The sequence below is a fragment of the Brienomyrus brachyistius genome, chromosome 3 (genome assembly GCF_023856365.1).
Source record: "Brienomyrus brachyistius isolate T26 chromosome 3, BBRACH_0.4, whole genome shotgun sequence".
Taxonomy (NCBI): domain Eukaryota; kingdom Metazoa; phylum Chordata; class Actinopteri; order Osteoglossiformes; family Mormyridae; genus Brienomyrus; species Brienomyrus brachyistius.
In genome coordinates, this window is record NC_064535.1 from 31,016,817 (window position 1) to 31,041,163 (window position 24,347).

General features: G+C 44.5%; 1 protein-coding gene and 1 long non-coding RNA gene across 6 annotated transcripts in view; both read left to right on the forward strand.

The window, feature by feature from the left end:
* Window positions 1-24,347, forward strand: part of LOC125738038 (protein O-mannosyl-transferase TMTC2-like) — a 108,851-nt gene that overhangs the window by 76,212 nt on the left and 8,292 nt on the right. For 2 of the 5 annotated variants that reach the window (XM_049006521.1, XM_049006525.1), the window contains one exon: window positions 2,628-2,742. In XM_049006521.1, the coding sequence (XP_048862478.1) occupies window positions 2,628-2,742 (115 nt within the window). Of the gene's footprint in view, window positions 1-2,627; window positions 2,743-3,230; window positions 5,427-24,347 lie in introns of those variants that run through there. The other 3 variants (XM_049006524.1, XM_049006522.1, XM_049006523.1) reach the window with 3 other exon arrangements.
* LOC125738067 (uncharacterized) lies at window positions 15,374-22,230 on the forward strand. The gene is made up of 2 exons (XR_007396690.1): window positions 15,374-15,899; window positions 22,172-22,230. It is a non-coding gene; the product is annotated as an uncharacterized LOC125738067 (long non-coding RNA).

Genomic DNA, 24,347 nt, shown 5'->3' on the forward strand with positions numbered 1-24,347 from the left:
GGCTCCGGACCCCTCGCGACCCAGTAGGATAAGCGGTTTGGAAAATGGATGGATGGATGGATGAACATGACATAATATAATGGTCAATGTAAACCAAAATGATTGGAAATCACATCAAAAATCAAAGTTAAAAAACTGAAATTCACAGACTGACTCGCATGAATTTCATCACAACTCATAATGTGGCTTAGTAGTGTGTATGACCCGCATAACCCTTCTTTGCATTCCGGCAACATCTGGGCATGCTCCTAATGAGACGACAGATGGTGTCCTGGGAGATCTCCTCACAGCCCTGAATCAGGGCATCAGTGAGCTCCTGGACAGTCTGTGGCGCTACTTTGTCGCTTTGGATGCAGCAGCACATAATGTCCCAGAGGTTCTTGATTGGATTCTGGTCTGGGGAATGTGGGAGCTAGTCAATGGCACCAAATTCCTTCGGCATCCAGAAACTGCCTACGCACTCTGGCCACATGAGGTCGGGCATTGTCCTGAAACAGGAGGAACCCAGTGCCCCCAACACCAGTGTTAGATCTGACAGTGGGTATGAGGATTTCGTCCTGGTACCTAACAGCAGTCAGGGTACCACTGGCTAGCACGTGGAGGTCTATGCAACCGTCCAAGGAAATGCCTCCCCAGACCATCACTGACCCACCGCCAAACTGGTCATACTGGATGATGTTGCAGGCTGCATAACATTCTCCATGGCATCTCCAGACTCTTTCACATCTGTCACTTGTGCTCAGTGTAAACCTCTTTTGATCTGTGAAGAAAATAGGGTGCCAATGGGGAACCCGCCAATTCTGCTGTTCTCTGGTGCATGCCAATCGAGCTGCATGGTGCTAGGCTGTGAGCACATGTCCCACTAGAGAACACCCTCATGGAATCTGTTCTGATTGCTTGGTTAGAAACATGCACACAAGTGGCTTGCTGGACGTAATTTTATAAGGCTCACAGTGTTCGTCCTCTTCCTCCTCGCACAAAGAAGCAGATACTGGTCCTGCTGCTGGCTTGTTGCCCTTCTATGGCTCTGTCCTGCTCTCTTCGTGGCAAGGCCTGCCTCCTGGTATGAGCCTGTGCTTGGAGACACAGCAATCCTTCTTGCGACTGCATGTATAGATATGCCATCCTGGAGTATCTGTGCAACCTGAATGGGCTGTAGGTACTGCCTCATGCTACCAGTAGTGACACTAGCGAAATGCAGAACTAGAGTAAAAAAACAGTCATGAAACACAAGGAGAGAGAAATGATCTGTGATCACCTGCAAATCCATTCCCTTTTTTTGAGGTTGTCTTGCCCATTCTGTCCACTTGTTGTTGTTTCCATATGCACCAAAGCAGGTGAAATTGTTTCATAATCGCTTACACTTCCTAACTGGACAAATTGGTATCCCAGAAGTTTAACTGACTTGATGTTATACTGTGATGATTAATTGTTCCCTTAATTTTTTGACAGTGTATAATGATTATGTAAAAATATTTCTTTAGAGAGATGCTCAGTTTCTTGGAAATTTTGTTGTTTTTATCTTGTAATGCTTACAGATTACAGTTCACTTCAATTCACTCTTAAGCTTTTTCATTCCAGCACAATTTGAAAGGTTTTATGACCTTTAGTGTGTAGCAGTAATATTTCCCTGCCAGTCCCTGTCTGTCTTTATCACCCAGTGGGAACCTGTAAGGTGACCTGCAAGAAGTCTAACTTGGTTACTGACAATCACCCAACAGGATAAGCGGTTTGGAAAATGGATGGATAGATGGATTTAGAAATTAATGCAAAATCATGCAAACTCTGCAGTATGTGCAAGAACTTGCAATTCTTCAAATGTACCACAGCTTTTCCTCAAGAAATGGCCAAATTAGCAGACAGCTGCTGTTTGGATCATAGCACGCCCTGTGACACCATCGCAGCAGCATTATGTGTGTTTATTGCTAGTCTGGGCTGTGCCCCCTTTAACTGTGAAAATTACAGTACATTTTTCTGCCCATAGGGGCTGGGCAGTGAACTAAAATATATATATAACCAAATACTTAATCTCATACGAATATAAGGTCAGGTTATCCATTGAATTTATATGATATACTTATGATAGGAAGACATTTTGGGACCTGTCTTTTGAGACACTGGTATCATTTAAAGTTTGATCTTGTAACCTAAATGTTTCAGCTTTTATAGGTAGCAACATATGTACCATGAAATTCCTTGGCTCATTTGTATAACTTATTAAAATTCACTTTTCCTGTAAAGGAATATAATATTAGACATTGATTAAACCTTTATCCCAAAATTTGCAGAACCAAAATAATAGTCTTGCTTAGTTATAGAGATCAAAGTAGATGTATTACAGTAGTTAGAATATTTTTGTTTTATTTGCAGCTGGATTTAATTTCCATAAACAACAGCTCAAGATCTGACTAAACGGGGTGTGTCTGCTGTCCGAGGTTTATTTCATCATGGTGCCCTCACACTGTGGCCAATGAGAACATGTTTTCCATCCAGATTATTTATTGAGATTCTTGTGGGTTAAACAGCGTTGCGTGTGTCAGCTCGGACTTGCTTGTCTGTAAATGCAGTGGTGGAATGTCGGGGTTCTGTGTCCCGCCTGACCCCTTCCCACTGTCCCCCCTCCCCAGGGCAGTTTCTGCTGGAGGAGGCTCGTGTGCAGGAGGCTGCTGAGATGGCACAGAAGGCCGTGTGGCTGGACAGCACTGAATTCGATGTGGTGTTCAACGCAGCCCATATGCTCAGGTGAGATTGCTGTAGTGATGCCGAAGCATGGCATTGGACCATTAGTGTAACGAATGTTTTACCCAGTAGTCTAGTTAGTTTAATTTATTAATATTTCATTAATAATGACCTACACAGTTGTAACCAAATGGATTTTCTGCTTAGAAGCCAACATTTTTTTTCTATTTAATGTAATTTAGTTGCTGTAATTCATATTGTTGTTTGCTAAATTTTGTATTTAGGATATTTTAGTAATTGTTGCATAATTAATATAGCTACAGTATAGTAATGTACTCAAGGTACTTTAACCAACACAGTTGTATTTATATTTTTATATATTTATACTTATATTGCTGAATTGAACTGTTTACTTTGGTGTACAATGTAATTTACTATTTGTTGCATAGCTAATATAATTTAGCTAATGTCATTTACACAGTGTCATTTAGCAGGATGCTATTTAACGGTGAAAAATGGCCTGAATATGTCCTATAAGAGGTATCTTATAGCCGGCCAGATGCAGTGGATTCAGCCGACATTGTTGTGAACTTGATGAACAGGGGCCTCTTAACATCTTGCATGGCAGACTGCCTTTCAGGCCCTGGAGGAATATGATGGATTCTCCGCTAATGAGGTGAAGCAAGGGGAATTTCTCAGTGCTGATACACCCTGGATGTGCACAAATCCACAACCAAAAGCAGCCCTAGAATACTTAATGCCTTAATCATCATTTCACAAGTTGCAAGTACAAACAAATTCAGTATTTGCATATCCCATCATGTTGTTTTCTAAGAACCACAAATACAGCTGGGGTCAGAGCACAGGGTCAGCCATTTATCCAGTTACCCTGGAGCAGTATGTGTTATTAAGGGTCTCGCTGAAGGGGCAAGCAGCGGCATCACTCTGTCGGCCACAGGATATGAACCCATAACCTTACTAAGGCAGACTCAGATTCCTGATCCACAGAGCCACACGTTGGCCTGGTAGCCTTATGGCTCAGAGGAATCGAGCACTTTGTGTGTATGTTTTGTGTGGAGCCAGTATATACAGTACAGCAGTTTTGTGTTCAGTGCCTTGTTTCTTAGTGGAGCAGATTTCCCACGATGTCTTTGTTACACACCTCCCTTCTCCCGCATTCTCGCCAGAAGCGGCACCCAAGGCTGTCTACCACTCCACTGCTCCTTTGATTTCCAGTGCTTTACAGTTGTGAGGCTGCTTCCCTGCACAGTGTTTCTATGACCTGTCGGATACAGCTCAGCATTCCAGCGTGCTGGGATTTTAAGGCTGCGCTACTCAGACGTGTCTATTTTTCCAGTGTAGTTCCCCTCCCTTCCACCCCTTTAGAATTACACGCTGGGCTTTTAAAAGCCAGTGGCATTTGTAATGGTAAGGTTTACCACATTTGGTGAGACGAAAAAGAGGACATGTCCTGGGATAAGAATATTAATGACTTGTTCTGTTCAATGACCAATCAGGTAGCACTTCTCTCATGAATAGTAATGAGTTTTTGTGTTCACTGGCCAAGCAGGTAGTGTGTCTTGTATGAATATTAATGAATTTTCCCTAAGCAGCCTGTACACAAAAATTCATGTCCAGGGAAATACAGACGTGTGGTAACTTTACAGTTAACTCTTGTTTTATTTTATAATCTACAGACAATATCCGTACGTATATACAAGTTTTTTTCAATAAAAGTTATAAAACACTAAGCTAAAGTTTGTTTAACTTCAAGCAAACATTGCAATTCACTGTTTACATGAAAACAAAAATAAAGTGTCAAAGTGGCATTGATTTCTGGAAGCTGAAATCACTCATGAGCTGCGTGACACATATGAATATGTATATTGTTTAATTCAACAAGCAAACATGTGCATGAGCCTTGCAAGTCCTGTATGATGATACTGAATGGCTAATGTATATTGTAAATTGGTGCCTTTTCCTTCACTTGGAACTCCACTATAACTTGCACCTTTTGGGTCATTGGGACCATTGGGACAGGTTGCAGGGCTAAACCCAGACAAGCCGATGTTTTTTGAAAAACCGCCCGGTATCAAGTTAAAGTATCAAGTTGTTTATGGATTGCTTCTTCCACAAACACTAGAAGAGTCTAACTAGTATGTGTAGTTTTGGCAACAGATTAGCAAGCGAAATAAGTCAAAATACAAAAACATCAAGGTGTCATATAGGAATCTTATCCAAGAAATTAATTTGTGACAAGAAATTAATGTCTTGTCAAAGCTACTAATGAAAATTAACATCACCATCCAATAGAACATGGGTGCACAATACTGTACGTCGTTCGCGATCTACTGGTTGATTACATGGCATAAAAAATAGTGGACGGATGACGCGTTCAACCATGCCAGCTGCTGCAGAACTCCAGCATGCGACCGAGTCGCTTCTAATTTATTTCTACTAAACTTCAGAAAGGGTATAAAAATGAATGAGGGAGCTGGATCAAGTTAGAAGCCAAAAGCCTACCACTTCCACGGAATGGAAGGAGTTTTTATTTTCCCACAATGTCATATTTGAAGGACGTTTGCTTCATCTGTCAGTCTGCCGTCGCTATTCCGAAGAAGGGAAACGTGGAGCGGCATTTTCGGACTGGTTATAAAAACTACGACGTTAACTTCCCTCCGAAAAGCGGGCTGAGAAAGAGAAAGGTGAAGGAACTAAAATCCCAGTTCAATTAAAAAATGCTTCATTTATCCCAAAGAGAAATTAATAATAACAATAATAATGATAATAATAATAATAATAATAATAATAAAGAATACTTGGTATATCTATAAATACATGTTTTGCATTTTTATAGTAGGTAGATCATTTTCACTTGGTCATTTTAAGTAGCTCGCAAACTGAAAAAGTCTGGGCACCCCTACAATAGAACATACAAAATGCAAGTTCTTATAGCCCAAACACTAGCCATTAGGGTTTCCACTTTTTATCTGAAGAAATACGGGAAATATTGAGACTTTAATTATATTGCGATTGTCACCAATATCAACTGATACAAAAAGATTCTGATAAAATATTTGCCATATTTCACAGCCAGCACAAGAGAGAGGCACTCGCAAAACACCATAGTTGACATATGACTAGGTAATTCAAAGGTACACATTTATGGGATAAATATGAAATTTAATGAAGAAACGGCTGAAGGTATAATTAAATAGATTGCAAAAACATATTAAATAAATATAAACAAAATGGGAAATATGGAAAGGGAAATGAAGTGTTGCTCTGTCCAGTAAAGTGAAGCTAAAGTGAACCAAAGCCCCTTTGGCTTTGCCATGATGACATTCCCCTGAAGATCAGCATCCTTCATATCTGCCATACATATATGTTCATATTTACCATCAGTCTGGGGTCTGGAATAAACCAAACAGCTGTGTGAGCAGTAAAATATATTCTCTTTCGATCCTTAACTCATGGGGAAATCCTCCATTTTTGTAAATCATATGAATTGATAAAATGGATTCCAAGGCAATATTTCATATTTAAGTCATTTTACTGGATTCTTTCCACTGCTGCTACCCCCGTAAGCACTGAGGTCCCCTAACGGAGAGTGTAAAAACACCACAACGTGAAACACAATGTGTTTCCGTTTCACAAAGTTAAGTGAAACGGAACAGCTGAATGCAGGGGTTTATGGGCGCTCAGTAGGTCTCCGCTGGAGATGTCATACTGAAGGCTCTGGGTGGGACACTGCAGATACTGCACTGCAGATCTCACAGGGACACCTTTCAGACATACTGTAGATCTCAGGATCTTATTCTGTTTGTCTAAGGGCTTCATACATTCACTTTCCTCTCATCTGTTTCCTGTTGCTTTGCACCTGAAGGGTATCAGGTTCACCCCTGTCCTAGAATATTTGAGGAGTTGCATGTTCCTTGTGTTTTTTTTTTCTTTTTTTTTCTTTTTTTTTTTAATATGGTTTTCCGCAGTGTGCTCCTCACAATTGTGTGTGTGTGTGTGTGTGTGTGTGTGTGTGTGTGTGAGAGAGAGAGAAGAGAGAGAGAGAGAGAGAGAGAGAGAGAGAGAGAGAGAGAGAGAGAGAGAGAGAGAGAGAGAGAGAGAGAGAGAGAGAGAGAGAGAGAGAGAGAGAGAGAGAGAGAGAGAGAGAGAGAGAGAGAGAGAGAGAGAGAGAGAGAGAGAGAGAGAGGCGGGGATCAGATATACATTACATTGTGGGGCACCAAATGTCCCAAAAACATGTTTTGACATTGTGGGGATTCAACTTTATAAAATTCTGTAACTGCAATCAAAAAACTAAAAATACCAAAAGACTTAGGTTATTTATAGTCAAGGTTTGGGCTGGTAGGGGTTAGGGTTGTCATTGTTGGGATTGGGGTTTTCCCCAAAGAAATGAATGGGCGGTCCCCACAAAGATATGAATACCCTGGACACACTCTGCCTTGTTATACATTTCAATTAGTCATTATTGAAGATGGATGGGTGGCTGGATGGATGGGTTCTGTATCTGAATGAACTTGCCTTCATAAGAGTGCCCAGCCTCCATGCAGTGAAACCAGAGTTAATGTATATACCACCATCCACACATACAAATACTTTCGGCATGGAGGCACCTCCATTTACTTTCTGTCCCAGTGGGAAATTTGGCATGTCTTTCATAAGGGATCATACTAAACATGGCACTGACATTGGTCCTATGCCAGTGTAAACGTATCATACATTTATCATGTTAAGTGATTACCTGATAAAATCTACATGGAAAACTGCTGTAAGTCACTGTTTTTGCAAAATGCAATACACCAGATGCAATACACCTTATTTTAATTTTATTGTTGCCTAGTGAAAATCATAACACTTTTTTGTTTTGTGTTTGTGTGAATCTGTCTTACTAAAGTCCCTGGCATTTTAATTTCTAAAAGTGATGCCCTCTGTGGCTAGTCCTTTGTGACAAAAAGCACTTTTAAATCAGCTTGGTCTGATGCCTCTATATTTCAAGCCTTTGACAGCAGGGCTCTCTGCTGGCAGCTGGGGTATGAGCGTTACTTAAAAGTAGCAGCAGTAACCGTGCCCAACTTCCTTTCCTCGGGGCATCTAACAGCAGTTAATTCAGAAATATCTTAATCCTTGACTATTTTTTTAAAGAATCACTTGTCCTGTTAATGTGTCTGCTTTGCTGCTCTGAAAACTGAGCTTTAAGGTTGTCATACCAGCCGTTACTATACATTCTCACTTTGCTACTGAACGTGATAGAAACTGGTAACTGTATATGAATAATTTTACGTGGCAAATAAGGACCTAATTCAAAATAGTGAAAGAAATTAAAGGTTTATATTGTTCATATTTGAATCCATTTTGGTCAGTTTATTGGGTACATCTATTTGCTAATTCTCCTCCTCTAAACAAATACCGCCAGTCCTGTGGCTGCAGCTGAATACACACAGCATAGAAGCAGGATTAGAGGTTTGGTTACTGCTTGATTCAGCGTTTGATTAGCTGAGGTGTTTGATCTAAGTGATCTTGAAGGTGTTGTGATTACTGGTGCCAGACGTGGTAGTTCCAGCACCTCAGAAACAGCCAACCGCCTGGGATTTTCACGCAGCATAGAGTCAAGAGTTTACAGAGAATGAGGTGATGAACAAAAACCAACCAGTCAGGGGCAGTTCTGTAGCTGAAAACACCTTGTTAAAGAGAGAAGTCAAGAGAGAATGGCAAGATTTGTTAAAGATTTGTACAAAAATAACAGCTCAGTACTGCAACTGTGCAAAGAATGGCTTCTCTGCACACAGCTCATTTGTCCTTAATGTGGTTCTGTAGGCAAAAGTGGGACCTAACCGTTACTAGCTAGCCTTGATATTCTGGGTAACTGTTTTTAATGCGTTTTTTTCCCTTAGTTTGTAAGAATCTCATATATCTTGGTTTCTGAAAGATGTTTGAAAATTAATAAAATGCACTTTTCTTAGCCAAAACATCACTATGATTTCCCCTTTGTTCTTAAAGCCCTTATTTCAGGTTCCAGAGTCACACACTAATTTCGTCCTCTAGACTCACAAAATGTGGCAGGTTGATCAATTTGTGATGAATGAAGTGGTCTCCTGGCATAAGCAAAAATCTATTTTAATTTCAACATTTTTATTTTTTCCCCCAAAATGTGCATAAGTGCATCGTTCACACGAATTATTAATTTATTATGAATATAAAGGCACACACTTAAAATTCAAGTCATCTTAAATGTTCACCTGCATTTCCTTCCCTTCCGTTCTAGATATTCACTGTATCACATGGGGACGACTTTTATCCTTGACTTGTCTGTATTTGATATTTAATTTATCAATTGAACTTATGGGATCAGGGTAATGGATTACTTGAATTAATATACTTTCCCCAACCAAAGATTCTGAAATTGCTTGGAAATCATATGATTTCAATTGTAGTTACTTGTACATCATTGTAATTAAGTGTTTGCCACTTTTCATGTGGTGGTTGATATGAATGGATTTTGGTTGCTGTTAATGGGTAAATTCAACAGATTTATTATTGATTTTTGCAAGTTATATTATTGATAAAAAAAAAAAACTGCTAAGTATGTGATGGAGCACTGTTTTGACCCTACTTGTTAAATGGATACTATAGTGACACTGTTAGTAAGTTCCCAGAAGTGAGTTTCAAATACGTACAGTACAGGCCAAACGTTTGGACACACCTTCTCATTCAATGTGTTTTCTTTATTTTCATGACCATTTACATTGGTAGATTCTCACTGAAGGCATAAAACTATGAATGAACACATGTGGAGTTGTATACTTAACAAAAAAAGGTGACATGGAAGCAGGCAAGGAGGCGAAATACGGGGAAAATGGGGATTTATTAAAGGGAAGGTCAGGGAAACAGCGAGGAAACATCTACTCACGTTAACTAACATCAATGACGGACCAAAACCAGGGCAAGACACGGACTGAAATAGACAAGACTGGGTGAAAATAATCGGACACAGCTGGGAAAGATCAGGGAAGCACACGTGGATAATCAGGGGGCGAGGCACACACGAGGATCGGACGAGCCGGGCATGACAGAACCCCCCCACAAAAGCACGCACTCCGGGCGCGCTTCAGGGGAGGCGACGGACGAGACGAGATCGGGGAACCAGGACCTAGAAAACAAGAAGAAACCATTAACGGGACACAGGGAACAGAACATAAAGACAAAACTGGCACAGGGGCAAAAGCCATGACAGGACCTGACATAGGACAGGGAAGGCGGACAGACAGATCCGGAAAGGACACGGAGGGAACAGGCGGGACGAAAGGGCCTGGAGTGAATGGAGGGGACACGGGGGGGATGAGGAGCAGGGACGGGAGGAACAAAGGGACGAGGAACAAACATGGGAGAGGCAGAGACAGGGGACAAAGGAGAGAAGGAGGGGGAACAAAGCGGAACCAGAGGGAGCTACGGCGGGCGACGGACAGCAGCCGCAGGCGACGGACAGCAGCCGCAGGCGACCAGGAGGCCGGAGCAGGAGGGGACCTCAGAGGGGCTGAGGAGGCAGGGCGAGGGACAGGCAAAGGGGACGAGGAGAAAGTCGGAGGGGGCACCAGGGAAGGGGACGAGGGAGCTGAAGGGGACACCAACGAAGATAAGGAGAGAGGGGGAGCCGCAGCAGGTGACTGCAAGGCCACAGCCGGCCAAGGCGACGTCCCTCGATACGCTGGAGTGGGGGGACCCGCAGGTGACAGAGGCGCCGCAGCAGGGGAACCCACAGGCCACAGACGAGGAGTTGGAGGCGGGAGTGAGGCAGGGTGACGAGGCTTCGGAGGGGGACCTGCAAGTGACCACTGACCTGGAGTCCCAGGACCCGTAGGCGCCCCCGAGCCCCAGCCAAGGCGAGCGAGGGCGAGCCAGGGGGCAGGGCGGGTGGGACCACAGCCCTGCGTCTGTGTCCTCTCCCCTTCCGGGACACAGACATATGGGCCTTTGGCCGGGATCGAGCTCGCCGGAGCAAGAGAAGCAGAGTCACCTGGAAGGTCTCCGAGGGGTCCCATTCAAGCTCCTCCACCTCCAAGGAGGGAGGCGGAGAGAGCGCCTCGAGTGTAGCTGCAGCAGTGGGCGGAGGTGGCTGCTCGGGCTGCGGAGATGCAGGCGGAGGCGGAGGCGGCTGCTCGGGCAGTGCTGCAGGCGGAGGCGGCTGCTCGGCTGCGGAGCTGCAGGCGGAGATGGCTGCTCGGGCTGTGGAACGGAAGGCGGAGGCGTCTGCTTGGGCAGTGCTGCAGTCAGAGGTGGCTGCTCGGGTGGTGTAGCAGGGACCGGGGCTCTCTGTAATAGGAGAAGCCTCCTCAGGTCCTCTGCTAATCTCTCTAAGTCGCCCCGAGGAGAGGCAGGAGAGAACACGCCGAAAACACGCCACAGCTGCACGCCGAGCTGGTCCACCTCTGGGGAGCCCTGTGTGGCTGGTTCCAGTAAAGTCCCTGGAGGGTGAAGAACTGATCGGCAATGGCCGCGGGCATAGCTGGGACCTCCAGCTGGGGCTCAGCGGCTGTTGCAGGCAAAAGCAGAGGCAGCACCTCGGGCAGAGCGCACGCCGGCAGGACAGGTAGGTCCCGCGCAGGCGAGATGGGCGTGGCCCCTTTAAGAGTCTTGGGAACCTGCAGGATAGCCTCCCTAACAGCACTGGCCCCTTTATTTGCCAGCCGTGCCGGCCGGAAGAAATATCACTCGAGGGGTGGCGGTAGCTCTGTGGCGGCCAGGCGCATTCCCAGGACGGGGGAAGCTACCCGTGAAGGCAGCTTAGCGGCGGTGGTGACCTCAGGTTCAACCGGGGAGTCATCCTGCTCACTGGCTGGGAGGGAAGCGGGGGCGAGCGCGCACGCCCCCAAGACGATCATTGGGATGACCGCTGGCTTTCTCTTCCTTCTCCGCCTTCGGGTCACGGTGGCCCCTGGAGGATGCGCTAAGTCTAACAAGGCGGACGGTGGGACGACAGTCCCTGCGACGCCCAGCGCGACCCACCGCTCCGTCCTGAGATTGGTCAGCTGCTGGAAGTTCTCGCGCACCTCCTCCGCAAGGTGTGCATCCTCCTCGAGGGACAGCCCCTCTAGGATCTCCTGGCTCCGGCTCACAAGTCCCTACGTCCGGGGATCTTCCCGGATGCCCGGCTGGTCGATCCAAAATAGTACCTGGTCTACAAGACCGAGATACTCCTCCTCGGTCACGGAAGGTGCTTTCTTCAGTAGGTCCGTCATTCTGTCGGGATCGTGGGTGTGCGACGGGCAGGAAGCAGGCAAGGAGGCGAAAAATGGGGAAAACGGGGATTTATTAAAGGGAAGGTCAGGGAAACAGTGAGGAAACATCTACTCATGTTAACTATCATCAATGACGGACCAAAACCAGGGCAAGACACGGACTGAAATAGACAAGACTGGACGAAAAAAATCGGACACAGCTAGGTAAGATCAAGGAAGCACACGTGGATAATCAGGGGGCGTGGCACACACGAGGATCGGACGAGCCGGGCATGATAGTGAGGAGGACTGAGGATACGTGGGAGAGACAGCAGGAAGCAGCCTCCTCCAGTAATCATGAGCATGGGTGCATAGTGTGAGGCCTCCCGGCAGTCTGAAACTGCAGAAATTCTAAGTGGATGGTTTAAGTAGTATATTTATAAGCCATCTTATGGAAAAAGATGATTGACACAGTTTGATGAAGTCATCAGACCGTTTGATAAATCTTAACTTTATGTATCTGTAGTCTCTGTGTCACTTTACCTGGGGGCTCTAAAAAGAGTGCACTTGTTCTTATTTGATGCAGAAATACTGAAAGGCACCTCACTTGGGGTCATCCATTTTCCCTCTATTGTGTAATGCTATTCCTTTCAAAGTTCAATATATAAACCAGAGAGGGAATGATAATGTAATACAACATTGAATAAATGTGCTAAAATTTATGAACTCTCCTCTTCCCATGGGTACAGTGGTCAATGCAGGCATAGTTTTACAGTGGGGATCCAGGTTCGTTCTGCTTGGTCTCCACTGATTTCAGTATTTATTAGAAATTAAGCTTTCACTTATGGTAGTCCAGTCAAATTGTAGCTGTATCAAATGGTAGTTTGCCCCTACATTTATTTGTAGTAATTGTACATCAGTTTGTTGTGATTTTATAAGGATAATTCCTAAAGTGAACCTAAACAGTACAATTGGTTGACATTGACCCGTTATTTATTCCATGTAACTAAAGCAGTCACAATGACAGAATTAAACTTGATTACTCAATTACAAAAGAGCATTGATTTAAAAAAATATATATGTTTTTGGCAATATGCTGGAAGGAAGACGGCTCATAAGCAGATGAGGCTCTAAATAAAGAGTTAAAGCATGTTGCAGAGCAGAACTGATATATATACAGTACATATTATGATCAATCCAACATTGCTTAACATTGCTTCTCCAAATTCATGTTGCTGACTATGTTCAGTACCCAGGGTAAGTGGTTTCACTAAACAAGCATTTCAACTAGTTACTGAAAAGCGCAGGACTTTAGTATTCAGCACAGGTTGCATCAGGACTTCTGAAGAGAACTGTAAATGGAGAATAAATGTATATATTGAGACAACTTTAGCCAAAGTGGGAAATTTATGACGTTTTACAAAACTTGATGATGTAAAAAGAAAACTGTATTTTTAAGTGGCCAATACAGTAACATTATACTGAACACATTTGGCAAAACAGACCAATAACAGGAGCTTCTCATGTTACCTTATCATAAATAAATATCCTTTGAAATAAATATACTTTAGCATAAGATAAAAATATCCCAAATTTTACCAAACTAAACCAAATCATTGTGGTCATAACAATCATTTTATCTGTACAAGACTGAATGGAATTTATGCATTTACTAATTTCAGCAGCTAAATGAGTGAAATGTTGTATACCACTCTAAGTATTTTTCCATTAATTTTTCATGCAACTGAGATTAAAACAGAACAAATTCATAAATTAATAATGAGATAAATGTTCAATAAGAAAATTAAATAAATGTAAATAAAATAAGGAAATTAAAGGAATAATTTTCCTGGATTGCTTTTAATTTTGCTGTATTGCTTTTAATTTTACCATATAGGTTTTGCTGTATTGCTTTTACTTTATTTTTACCGTATTGCTTTTAATTTCTCCAAACTGCTTTCACTTTTACTGTATTGCTTTTCCTCAAAGGCTGTCAGTCAACTCCTGCCCAGGCTGAGTAGTCAATTCCAGCACACATGAATCCTGCTTTGGCGGAATCTATGTATAAAAATTCATTCATTTTCTACGGAGCCCTGGATGGGACATGGAGGAGGGAAAAAAAATAAGAACAAAATGCCATTTTGCGAGATCTCACAAAGCTGAGATGGACTTTTGCAAGATTTCACAGAACTTTTCTATTACCATCAATGACTGCGCTGTGTCCATTTAAAGGACCAAAGATAAAATTTATTTATGGACTAATAAGTATAAACCTAAATGGCACAGACATGTCCTGTGAAGTGTACTTTAAGCATTAAACATTGGAGGACAATGCATACCTTTTATATGATGTGTTTCTTTACATAAGAAACAGCCTGATTTGCTTCACAGTAACCCATCTGTTTCTGGCTGACTAATGCTGCGTGCACAGAAAACATGACAGGAAAAAGAAAGGCATTTTCTGTCTGTGACAAATATAGACTCTTCAAAGGTTATGATAAACTAACAAAAACAAGCAGCTGTATAAGCTATATTTTATGTACGCAGTACATTTTATTACCTTATATTCATGTATTAAATATTTAAAAATCAATTAGATGGTCATCTGCCTTAGACATAAAGAAAAAAATTTGGTTATTATGGCGCATACTGTGATGAGTTTTACCCAGACAGATGAGATCACTATAAGCGGTTCTTTCTGTAGGTTATTTTGTTAGATAGTTATTTGTTAACTATTGGGGGATTGATAGCGGGACACAAGTTTTTATTTTTATAATGCAGCGCTGGTGGGGGTCAGCATGCCAAAACATGCTCACAGGTAAATAGCCACTGGCTGTGTCTTGTAAATAGCCTTTGCTATATCGTTGCCATTTATGGTTGTATTTCCTGGATGTGGCGCGTATGTTGTCCCCGTCTTATGTGAAGCCTGTCCGATCCTCACGTGTTCTTAGTTTGTATAAATCTCCCACCATATGTGTACCTTGCTGTTTGGCGTCTGACTGCCTTATTATTCCGCTGAGTGTATTTGGGTTTGGTGCTAGTTGGCTGCCTGCTGCAGTCTTGTTCAGGACTGTACTAAAGAGCATGTTTTGTTCCGGCATGCTAGTCTCCTCATCTTTCACTATTCTTGCAGTGCCTTGGTCCGCCGGGCCCTACAATACTTTGTTACTTATAGGGCCTGTTATATGTTTATGATTCTTATTAGATCTGGCCAGCAGGTGGATTTTTCATTTTCCACAGAATAAATGTAATGTGATCCCATTAATAAGTGCTTGCAAGGTTCATATTAAACTAAAATATATTTATTATAGATAGTGTTAGAAAGGCTCTTGTGTCTTTAAGAAACGGCAGTGCGTGCAAAGGACTATGGGTGCACGCAGGACTAGAGCGCGGGAGAGCCGGAGAGATAGGTAGCAAGTCAGCGAGCGGTAACTCATAATTAGTTAACTTAGTTGTTCCTGAAAGTAATAAACTCCGTGGGTTATGTATGCGTCACTGATGAACGTAAGTATTGAGTTTATTGAATAAGTTGCAATTATCGCTGACGAGTGTTTTGTTATACCTTAGGAAGGTATTTACGTTGATTTCCTATCCAATCATTCCCTTTACTTCGATTATGTATTGTGTTGGTGTGTTATGGTAATGGCTTTGTAAGCATTGTAGTAATTGGTTTTCCGTTTATCTGTTATAGAACCATACATACATCCATTCATACGTACAGGAAATAAAACTCATAACAACCTCCCTCCATCTTGTCTACCCTGCATCGTAATTGATATCCCGCAGCGAGTACTACCCTCCTGCAGCAACTCGTACAGTTTTCCCAGGGGAGTGTGGCCCCCCTTTTCCACATTTGTTGGTCCTTCGAGCCGGATATCGAGTACTTACTGTGGAGACAAGATGGATAGCTCCCAAAGTGATGATGACGCTACTCAGATTATGCGACCTCGACGTGCTACCCATCGGCCATTATACCTCGATGATTATGAGGTAGGAAATAGCCTACCGCATAGATCCTCCCTACCTCTAGAAGTTTCCCATTGCAAGGATGGCGAAGCCGAGGGGCTCAGAGTAGGCATGGCGAGTGGAAGGCAGAATAGAGCAGCTCAATCCTACTCACCAGCATTTGATGCAATGAGCAATGTTAGTGGAGATACACCCATAGAAGATTGGAGCAGATACTATGGAGGAGCCAGGGAGACACACGCCCGTGATGGTGCATACCTAGAGACCCTTCAGAGCCTCAAGGATGAGATACGGCAGTTGAGAGCTGAACTGAGACAGAGGTCCAGGGACGAACCCTCAGCTACACTCTGTCACTCATCAGTCCGCCAGCGTGCAGAGCCACTATTACTAAATATGGCGACACCTGCGGAGCATCCTCACTCTGCACCACCAGTACCTTTACCACGCACCATCTTCCGACGGAGAATTACCCTGACACCTTCTTCAGAATCGTCTACTCCAGCTCCACGTTCATCATGTCAGCCACCTACTCCTCACCCTTTACCTTATCCACCCCAGTCCATTCCACATATCTTCCACAGCCCAACAGATCCAAACTGGGAGCATGATCCGTATATTGGAGCAGACATGGAAGAAGTCACTACAGAGGTGAGGCAGAGAGTCCTTCCTGATCAACAGAGCACCTCCATCAAGCAGCACCAGTGGGTACAAACCAAACCCACCAACCGAAGTCCCTACAGTGCCCTCCAAGAGTGCAATGACCCCGCTAGATACAGTCACCTGGGGCCACATCACATTCCTGTAAGAGGTACAGTAGACCAACGACATGGCAGGTCTGTCCCTCATTATTCAGCAGAGCAGTACCCACCGGAAGGCACCACCTATTACTATCAACAGCATGAGCCTTTGTCCGTGCCCCCACGCAAGCGTTCACAACCAATCTTTGAAGGATTGATGCCCCCTGCTGCCAACACCAGATGTTACGTGCCTGCTCGACCAGCAATGGTGAAGGAAAGGACCTACCGAGGCCCTATACCAACTATTCCTGATTTCACTAACAATGACCCAAGTGAATTCGCACGACTGAAGATAGCTTTAGAGAACCTCCTGCCTGCTGATAGCACTGAGCTGTTCAACTATCAGATTTTAGTGGATCACCTAAAGTTAGAGGAAGCCCGCCTAGTGGCCGATTCATTCATTAACTCCCCTACCCCTTTTTCAGACACTATGGCAGCCTTAGATGAGCGCTTCGGCAAGCCACACCAATTAGCGCTGAAGAAGATAGCGACAGTGATGGACCTACCAGACGTACGCCGTGGTGACACAAGTACATTTGAGAGGTTTGCCCTCCAGATCAATGCTCTTGTGAGTATGCTCAAAACCCTTGGTCCAGAAGGTGAAGCTGAGCTGAGGTGTGGGTCAAATGTAGCTCGCCTGCTGACTAAGTTACCCCCAGACATGCGAGCTAATTTTCGCCGGCATGCGTACAAGCCACTAGGAGCTGTACACACTTTAGGCGACCTTGCAGAGTGGCTGCAATATGAGTGTCACTGTCAGGGTTATGACGGGCTGACTAAAGGGACGGTGGTCGAATCATCTCGGGACAGGAGAGATCGACGCAGAGAAGATAAACCGCCGAGAAGAACAGCCACCATTTTACATGGAACTGAAGAGGTCATGGATAAACCCTCAGAGCTGGTGCACACTCGGCCACCCAAACCAAAGAAACCTAGCTCAAGGTCCTATTGCCCATACTGTGACAGTCCCGAGCATTTCCTCAGCCAGTGTTCCACATTCATGACGTTCACCAAAGAGCAGAAATTTAACTGGCTGCAGAGCAATAAACGCTGTTGGCGGTGTGGCAGAACTCACCAGGCAGCTCAGTGTACCCTCAAGAAGCCCTGCAGCATCTGTCAGAGGACACATCTACAGATCCTTCATGATGTGAACGACAGAACCGCTAGGGAGGGATCCTGCCTTGTAAGCTCTGCCGGAGACACTCTTTACCTGAATCGACCTCCAGAAGGGAGTAAAGTCCTACTAAAGGTTATCAGAGTTATTCTGAGTAACGGGAACAAGAAACTGGATACCTTCGCTGTGCTGGATGATGGATCAGAACGCACGATGTTGCTTCCAGCAGCCGCCCACCAGTTAGGGTTGAAGGGTCATCCAGAGGACTTAAGCCTACGTACCATCCGCCAAGACATCCAAGTCCTGCATGGGGCGGCAGTTTCATTCCAGGTTGCTTCCGCTGTGCTACCCCAGAAACGCTTCCAAATTCATAACGCCTTTACTGCAGCACAACTTGGCCTAGCTCAACATTCCTACCCCATCACCACTCTTCAGGAAAGGTACAGGTACCTGAAAGGTTTGCCACTGCAACCCTTCCACAAGGCAAATCCACTTTTGCTTATTGGAGCTGACCATCCCCATTTAGTCACTCCTATAGAGCCAGTGCGTCTTGGGCCACGAGGAGGGCCAGCAGCAGTCAAGACGAGGCTAGGATGGACACTGCAAGGCCCAGCTAAAGGCTTAGATTTGGAGTCCCATTCGCAAGAATGTCTCTTCACCAGCTTGAGTTCAGACACAGCTGAGCTGCTTCGTAATGTGGAGAAGTTATGGGAAATGGATACATTACCTTATCGGAATGAAAAGCTGTTAACCCGTTCTAAGGAAGACCAGGAAGCAGTTTATCTCCTGGAATCTAGGACCACCCGTGTTGAGGTTGATGGCACATACAGATATGCTACCCCACTCTTACGCCGCAAGGGTATGCCCTTATTCCAAGCTCCTGCAGAAGCCGTTCTACCACTCCTGAGAACTACAGAAAGGCGTCTTGCTAAGAATCCTAACCAAGCAGCAGTCTATCGTGCTGAAATAACCAAGCTAGTGGAAGCAGGCTACATAGCAAAGTTACCACCTGAGGCAGTGAGAAGCAAGGAAGAGAGCTGGTACTTACCACACCACATGGTACAACACAATGGAAAGTACAGGGTAGTTTTTAACTGCTCATTCCTGTACAAGGGCCTGAATTTAAACAAAGCTCTGTTACCTGGTCCTCAGTTGAGTTCGTCATTGCTTGGAGTGCTGCTCCGGTTTAGAGAGCATGCTGTCGCAGTCAGTGGTGACATCCGCAGCATGTTTCACCAGATCCGACTTCTACCAGAAGATAAGTCAATCCTTCGTTTCGCATGGCGAGATCTAGAAAGCGAGCGAGCTCCTGACATCTATGAATGGCAAGTGCTTCCATTTGGAACCACATGCAGTCCATGCTGTGCTAGTTATGCGCTGCAAAAGCATGTTCTGGACCATAGTGAGCCTGGTGACAGTGTCCGTGTAGCAGTGATGAAGAGTTTCTACGTAGATAACTGCATACAGAGTGTATCCTCACCAGAAGAAGCCAAGGACCTAGTCGAGCAGCTACGCATACTCCTCTCAACAGGAGGATTTGACATCCGTCAATGGGCAAGCAATGTGGCTGCAGCGGTGAGTCATCTCCCGAAGGAGGCACGCGCAGAAAGCACAGAGCTTTGGTTGTCATACGATAAAGTTGACACCCCTGAACCAGCATTAGGCCTTCATTGGCACTGCTCTTCAGACACCTTAAGGTATAAGCATCGCTTAGTGAAGTACACAGAGCCCACTATGAGGAATATCTACCGGATATTAGCTAGTCAGTATGACCCTCTGGGCTTCCTGATTCCGTTTACCACTAGGGCTAAGGTGCTAGTACAGCAACTGTGGGCTAAACCCAGACAATGGGATGACCCACTCCTCCCAGAAGATCTCCTGTGTGCATGGCGGAAATGGGAGGAAGAACTTAAGCAGATACCTGAGGTCTCTATCCCAAGATGTTACACATCCCAGAGCCTGAATCATCCTGAAGTGAAGAGAAGTCTTCATATCTTTTGTGATGCATCAGAGCGTGCATATGGATCAGTGGCATACCTGAGATCAGAGGATAACTGTGGCCATGTAGAAGTAGCTTTCCTTATGGCCAGATCCCGGGTTGCACCAAAGAAACAGCAGTCCATGCCGAGGCTGGAGCTATGTGCTGCACTCACGGGAGCACAGCTCCTCAGAGTACTGGAGAATGAGCTCACTCTGCACATCCAGGATAAAACCCTGTGGACAGACTCAACAACAGTGCTGAGTTGGTTGCAATCAGAGTCTTGTCGGTTTAAAGTCTTTGTAGGGACTAGAATCTCTGAGATCCTGGAGATAACAGATGATAAGTCCTGGAGGTACGTTGACACAGCTTCGAACCCTGCAGATGACATCACGAGGGGTAAGCGACTCTCTGAATTGACTACATCCACTAGATGGAGCAACGGACCACCCTTCCTACTCCAGCATCCAGATAAGTGGCCAGTAGCGCCTATCACAAACCCACCTGAGGTCACTGAAGAGCTGCGGCGGGTCGTCTTCTGTGGAATTACTGGTGCCATGTCTAATCCACCTGTACCTAACCCGGAGCAGTTTGATTCATGGCAAGGCCTGGTGGAGGCTACAGCCCAGCATTTAATTAAGACAGCCTCCCCTGAGCGCTCCCTTACAGCAGAGACCTACATAGAGGCGGAGCACCTCTTATACAGTAGAGCTCAACAGGACAGTTTCCCGGAAGAATTCCAATTCTTAAAGGCCGGCAAGCCAGTACCCCCTAGCAGTCGTCTGCTCACCCTTTCTCCAGAGTTTGATGAGAACCACACAATCATCAGAGTAGGTGGTCGATTACGGAAAGCGCAAGAATTAGAAGATACTATTGTACATCCTGTAGTGATGGATCCTAAGCACCCAGTGACTCGTCTTCTAATTAAGGACTACGATCACCGATTGTGCCACCCTGGTCCAGGACGTGTGTTTGCTGAGATGCGACGTTCTCTTTGGATTCTGAGAGGACGTGAAGCAATTAAACGACACCAACGCACCTGCATTGGTTGCCAAAGATGGCGTGCCAAGGCAGCACCCCCAAGAATGGCCGACTTACCCCCTGCACACCTACGACTGTTCAAGCCAGCTTTCCACTCGACAAGTGCCTCACAACAAGAGCAGTTCACTTAGATCTCCTACCAAGTATAGACACAGATGCCTTCCTCATGAGTTTGAGGAGGTTTGTGGTTAGAAGGGGTACACCCGCTGAACTGTATTCAGATCAGGGGACGAATTTCCGCGGTGGGGAAAGGGAACTCAAGGAAGCTTTTCAGCTTATGGGTCCTGAGCTGCGCCACCAATTAGCTAAGCAGAAGATCTCATTTCATTTCAATCCCCCAGCCTCTCCTCACTTCGGAGGTGCATGGGAGAGGGAAGTTCGATCTGTGAAAGTAGCACTCCGTTCCGCTCTGGGCAGCCAAACTGTTACAGAGGAGGTTCTAGCCACTGTCTTGATAGAAGTGGAGGCCATTCTGAACGCTAAGCCTTTGGGATACATCTCCTCCAGTATTTTGGATCCTGATCCAGTCACCCCAAATCACCTCCTCATGGGGCGGCCAGATGGTTCCTTACCACAAGTTGTCTACCCGGCAGCTGAGCTACTGAGTCGGAGGCGATGGCGCCACAGTCAGGTCCTTGCCGATCGTTTCTGGACTGCCTTTATTAAGGATTACCTACCTACATTGCAGTACCGGCAGAAGTGGCATAGCTTGGTACCGACTCTTGCAGTTGGATCAGTAGTCATGGTAGTAGATCACCAACTTCCCAGGGGCGACTGGCCGATTGGTCAAGTCACTAAGGTATTCCCGGGCAGCGACGGCCAAGTACGGACTGTAGAGGTGAAGATCAAGGACAGAGTATACACGAGACCTGTGGTGAAGTTGATCGTCCTCCCTGAGCTTCCAGCTGATGAAGAATCCCGACCGAGTACCATCTAGAGCCTTAGTTGTTCTATTTATGCAAATATGCCTTGCATATTTGGGGGCAGCAATGTTAGAAAGGCTCTTGTGTCTTTAAGAAACGGCGGTGCGTGCAAAGGACTATGGGTGCACGCAGGACTAGAGCGCGGGAGAGCCGGAGAGATAGGTAGCAAGTCAGCGAGCGGTAACTTATAATTAGTTAACTTAGTTGTTCCTGAAAGTAATAAACTCCGTGGGTTATGTATGCGTCACTGATGAACGTAAGTATTGAGTTTATTGAATAAGTTGCAATTATCGCTGACGAGTGTTTTGTTATACCTTAGGAAGGTATTTACGTTGATTTCCTATCCAATCATTCCCTTTACTTCGATTATGTATTGTGTTGGTGTGTTATGGTAATGGCTTTGTAAGCATTGTAGTAATTGGTTTTCCGTTTATCTGTTATAGAACCATACATACATCCATTCATACGTACAGGAAATAAAACTCATAACAACCTCCCTCCATCTTGTCTACCCTGCATCGTAATTGATATCCCGCAGCGAGTACTACCCTCCTGCAGCAACTCGTACAGTTTTCCCAGGGGAGTGTGCCCCCCCCTTTTCCACAGATAGGATTTTAAAGATGCAGAAATTGGAGACATGAGTAAAAATGTATTAACTGATGCATTAAAAATGTAATTGAGGTACAAAAATATTTCCATCTGCTCAATTTTTGCTCCACGACTTCTATCTCTTTTCCTGTACTTATGCGTAACTTCCTAGTTAACACCGGTGCTTGTTGTCAACCAGTCAGCAAGTTTATCCTTGCACCTCCCCAGTTCGTATTCGAAGGAAAAGTACCTAACCTGAAGTAGGTACTTAAAAGGGTTCTGGTTCAAACTGCCTCCAAGCATCTATTATCGAGTGAAGGTCCTACAGTGCGACCTTGACAAAAGTACCTGGTTCCAGAAAAAGATTCTGGTTCAAAACGTTTCTGTTGTGTTAAAGTGCCCTTAATAAAACGTGCCCGCATTTCAGCATATTGTGGGATGGAATTAATAAAGTGTGACCATGATTTAACGAAAACGTTTTCCGCAAGTAACTTGTCACATTCAAGGGTAACACCTCTTGTGTCAGATTTTGAAAAATATTTACGTGAAGATTTAAAACCAAAAGATCACACAGTTTCTGTGGTGAATTTTACCATTGAATTTTACCTCAGACTACCTCCGGCCTTTTCACTGAATTTAAGTGTGTCTTGTGCACTGTAGTTTGTGGCATACGTACTACTGCACGGGCCCAAGTGAATGGGGCCTAACATGGCCCGTGTCTTCAACCTCACACCATTAATCTGTTGTTGCATGAACTCAGAACACAATGTGCGTGCATACCTGCCATTATGCACTTAAAAAAAAACTTGGATGTGTGCGTGTGTATATATATTTCTTTGTATGCATGTAACATTTACTTTGAGATGAGTAAGTCCAGAATGTATGCCATTATAGCAGACAAGGCCAAAGATGGTCAGTCAGAGCACCTGACTGTGTGTGTTAGGTAGGAGATCTAAAGGAACATTTTTTAGCACTAACAAAGCTGAAGTTTTTTGATGCACAATCTTTAAACCGAGTTGCAGAAGCAGCTCCAAATCAATGGGCTAGCAGAGTTGCAATGTGTAGCTCAGACCTATCATGGTGCGCCCATTATGAGTGGTACACTTGTGACATACAAACACATTTTAGAATGTTTCAACCAGAGGCACTTTATGTGCATTGTTATGCTCACAAGCTGAACTTGGTGTTATGCCATACTTGCAGAGCTGTTTCAGTGGCTGGAGACTTTTCTTAGTTTGTTGGAGAGTATGTATTCTTTTTACAGTACCTCTCTAGTTCACTACCACACGTTCAAGGCAGTTCAATGAAAACTTGGTTTGAAATCAGCTGAACTTCTTTCTTGACACATTTCCTACCATTTTTGAATATCTGTCTGCCATTGGATCTCATACAACTGTTGGTTCGACAATGAAGCTTTGCAATTTCTCAAAATTGTACTTACTACTGATGTTTCAGTCCCCTCTTCATTTAACTGAGGGACTTCACAAGGTTCTATAGAAAGAGACTAAAGATCTGGCAGAAGCTCTTCTCGGTGAACAAGCTGTTTGTGACACACTGAAAGGCAAATGCTAAGATGTATTTGCCACTTTGGGCATGGGAGAACCAAAGCTCTGTGCCACTCTCACAATATTCCAGAACCATGTGTGATTTAAAAAAGAATAAACTGAGATAAATGGATGATGTTGTGTTGGAGGTGAGAGTTGACCAGCTGCGACCTGCTGTTTCCTTGCTTGTACAGGATGGTTTGCGAACTTGATCAACAGTTTTCAAGTGTAGATGCAATCCTATTAAATGGCATACAGACTCAGTTCAGCGCACTTCTTGAGGGAATCGTATTTAACTGAGTTTGCCAACACTACAGCATTGTTCTTAAATCAAGAGGTACTAGTGGCCAAAAACTTTATTTCATGCTAAGAAAAAGCTGGATGTTTACCCCAAGATATGTTAGTTATATATAGACCCTTATGGATTCTGATATGTTTCCCTCTTTAAAAGCGGTCATTGAAGTTGTTCTAACAATACCTGTGAGCA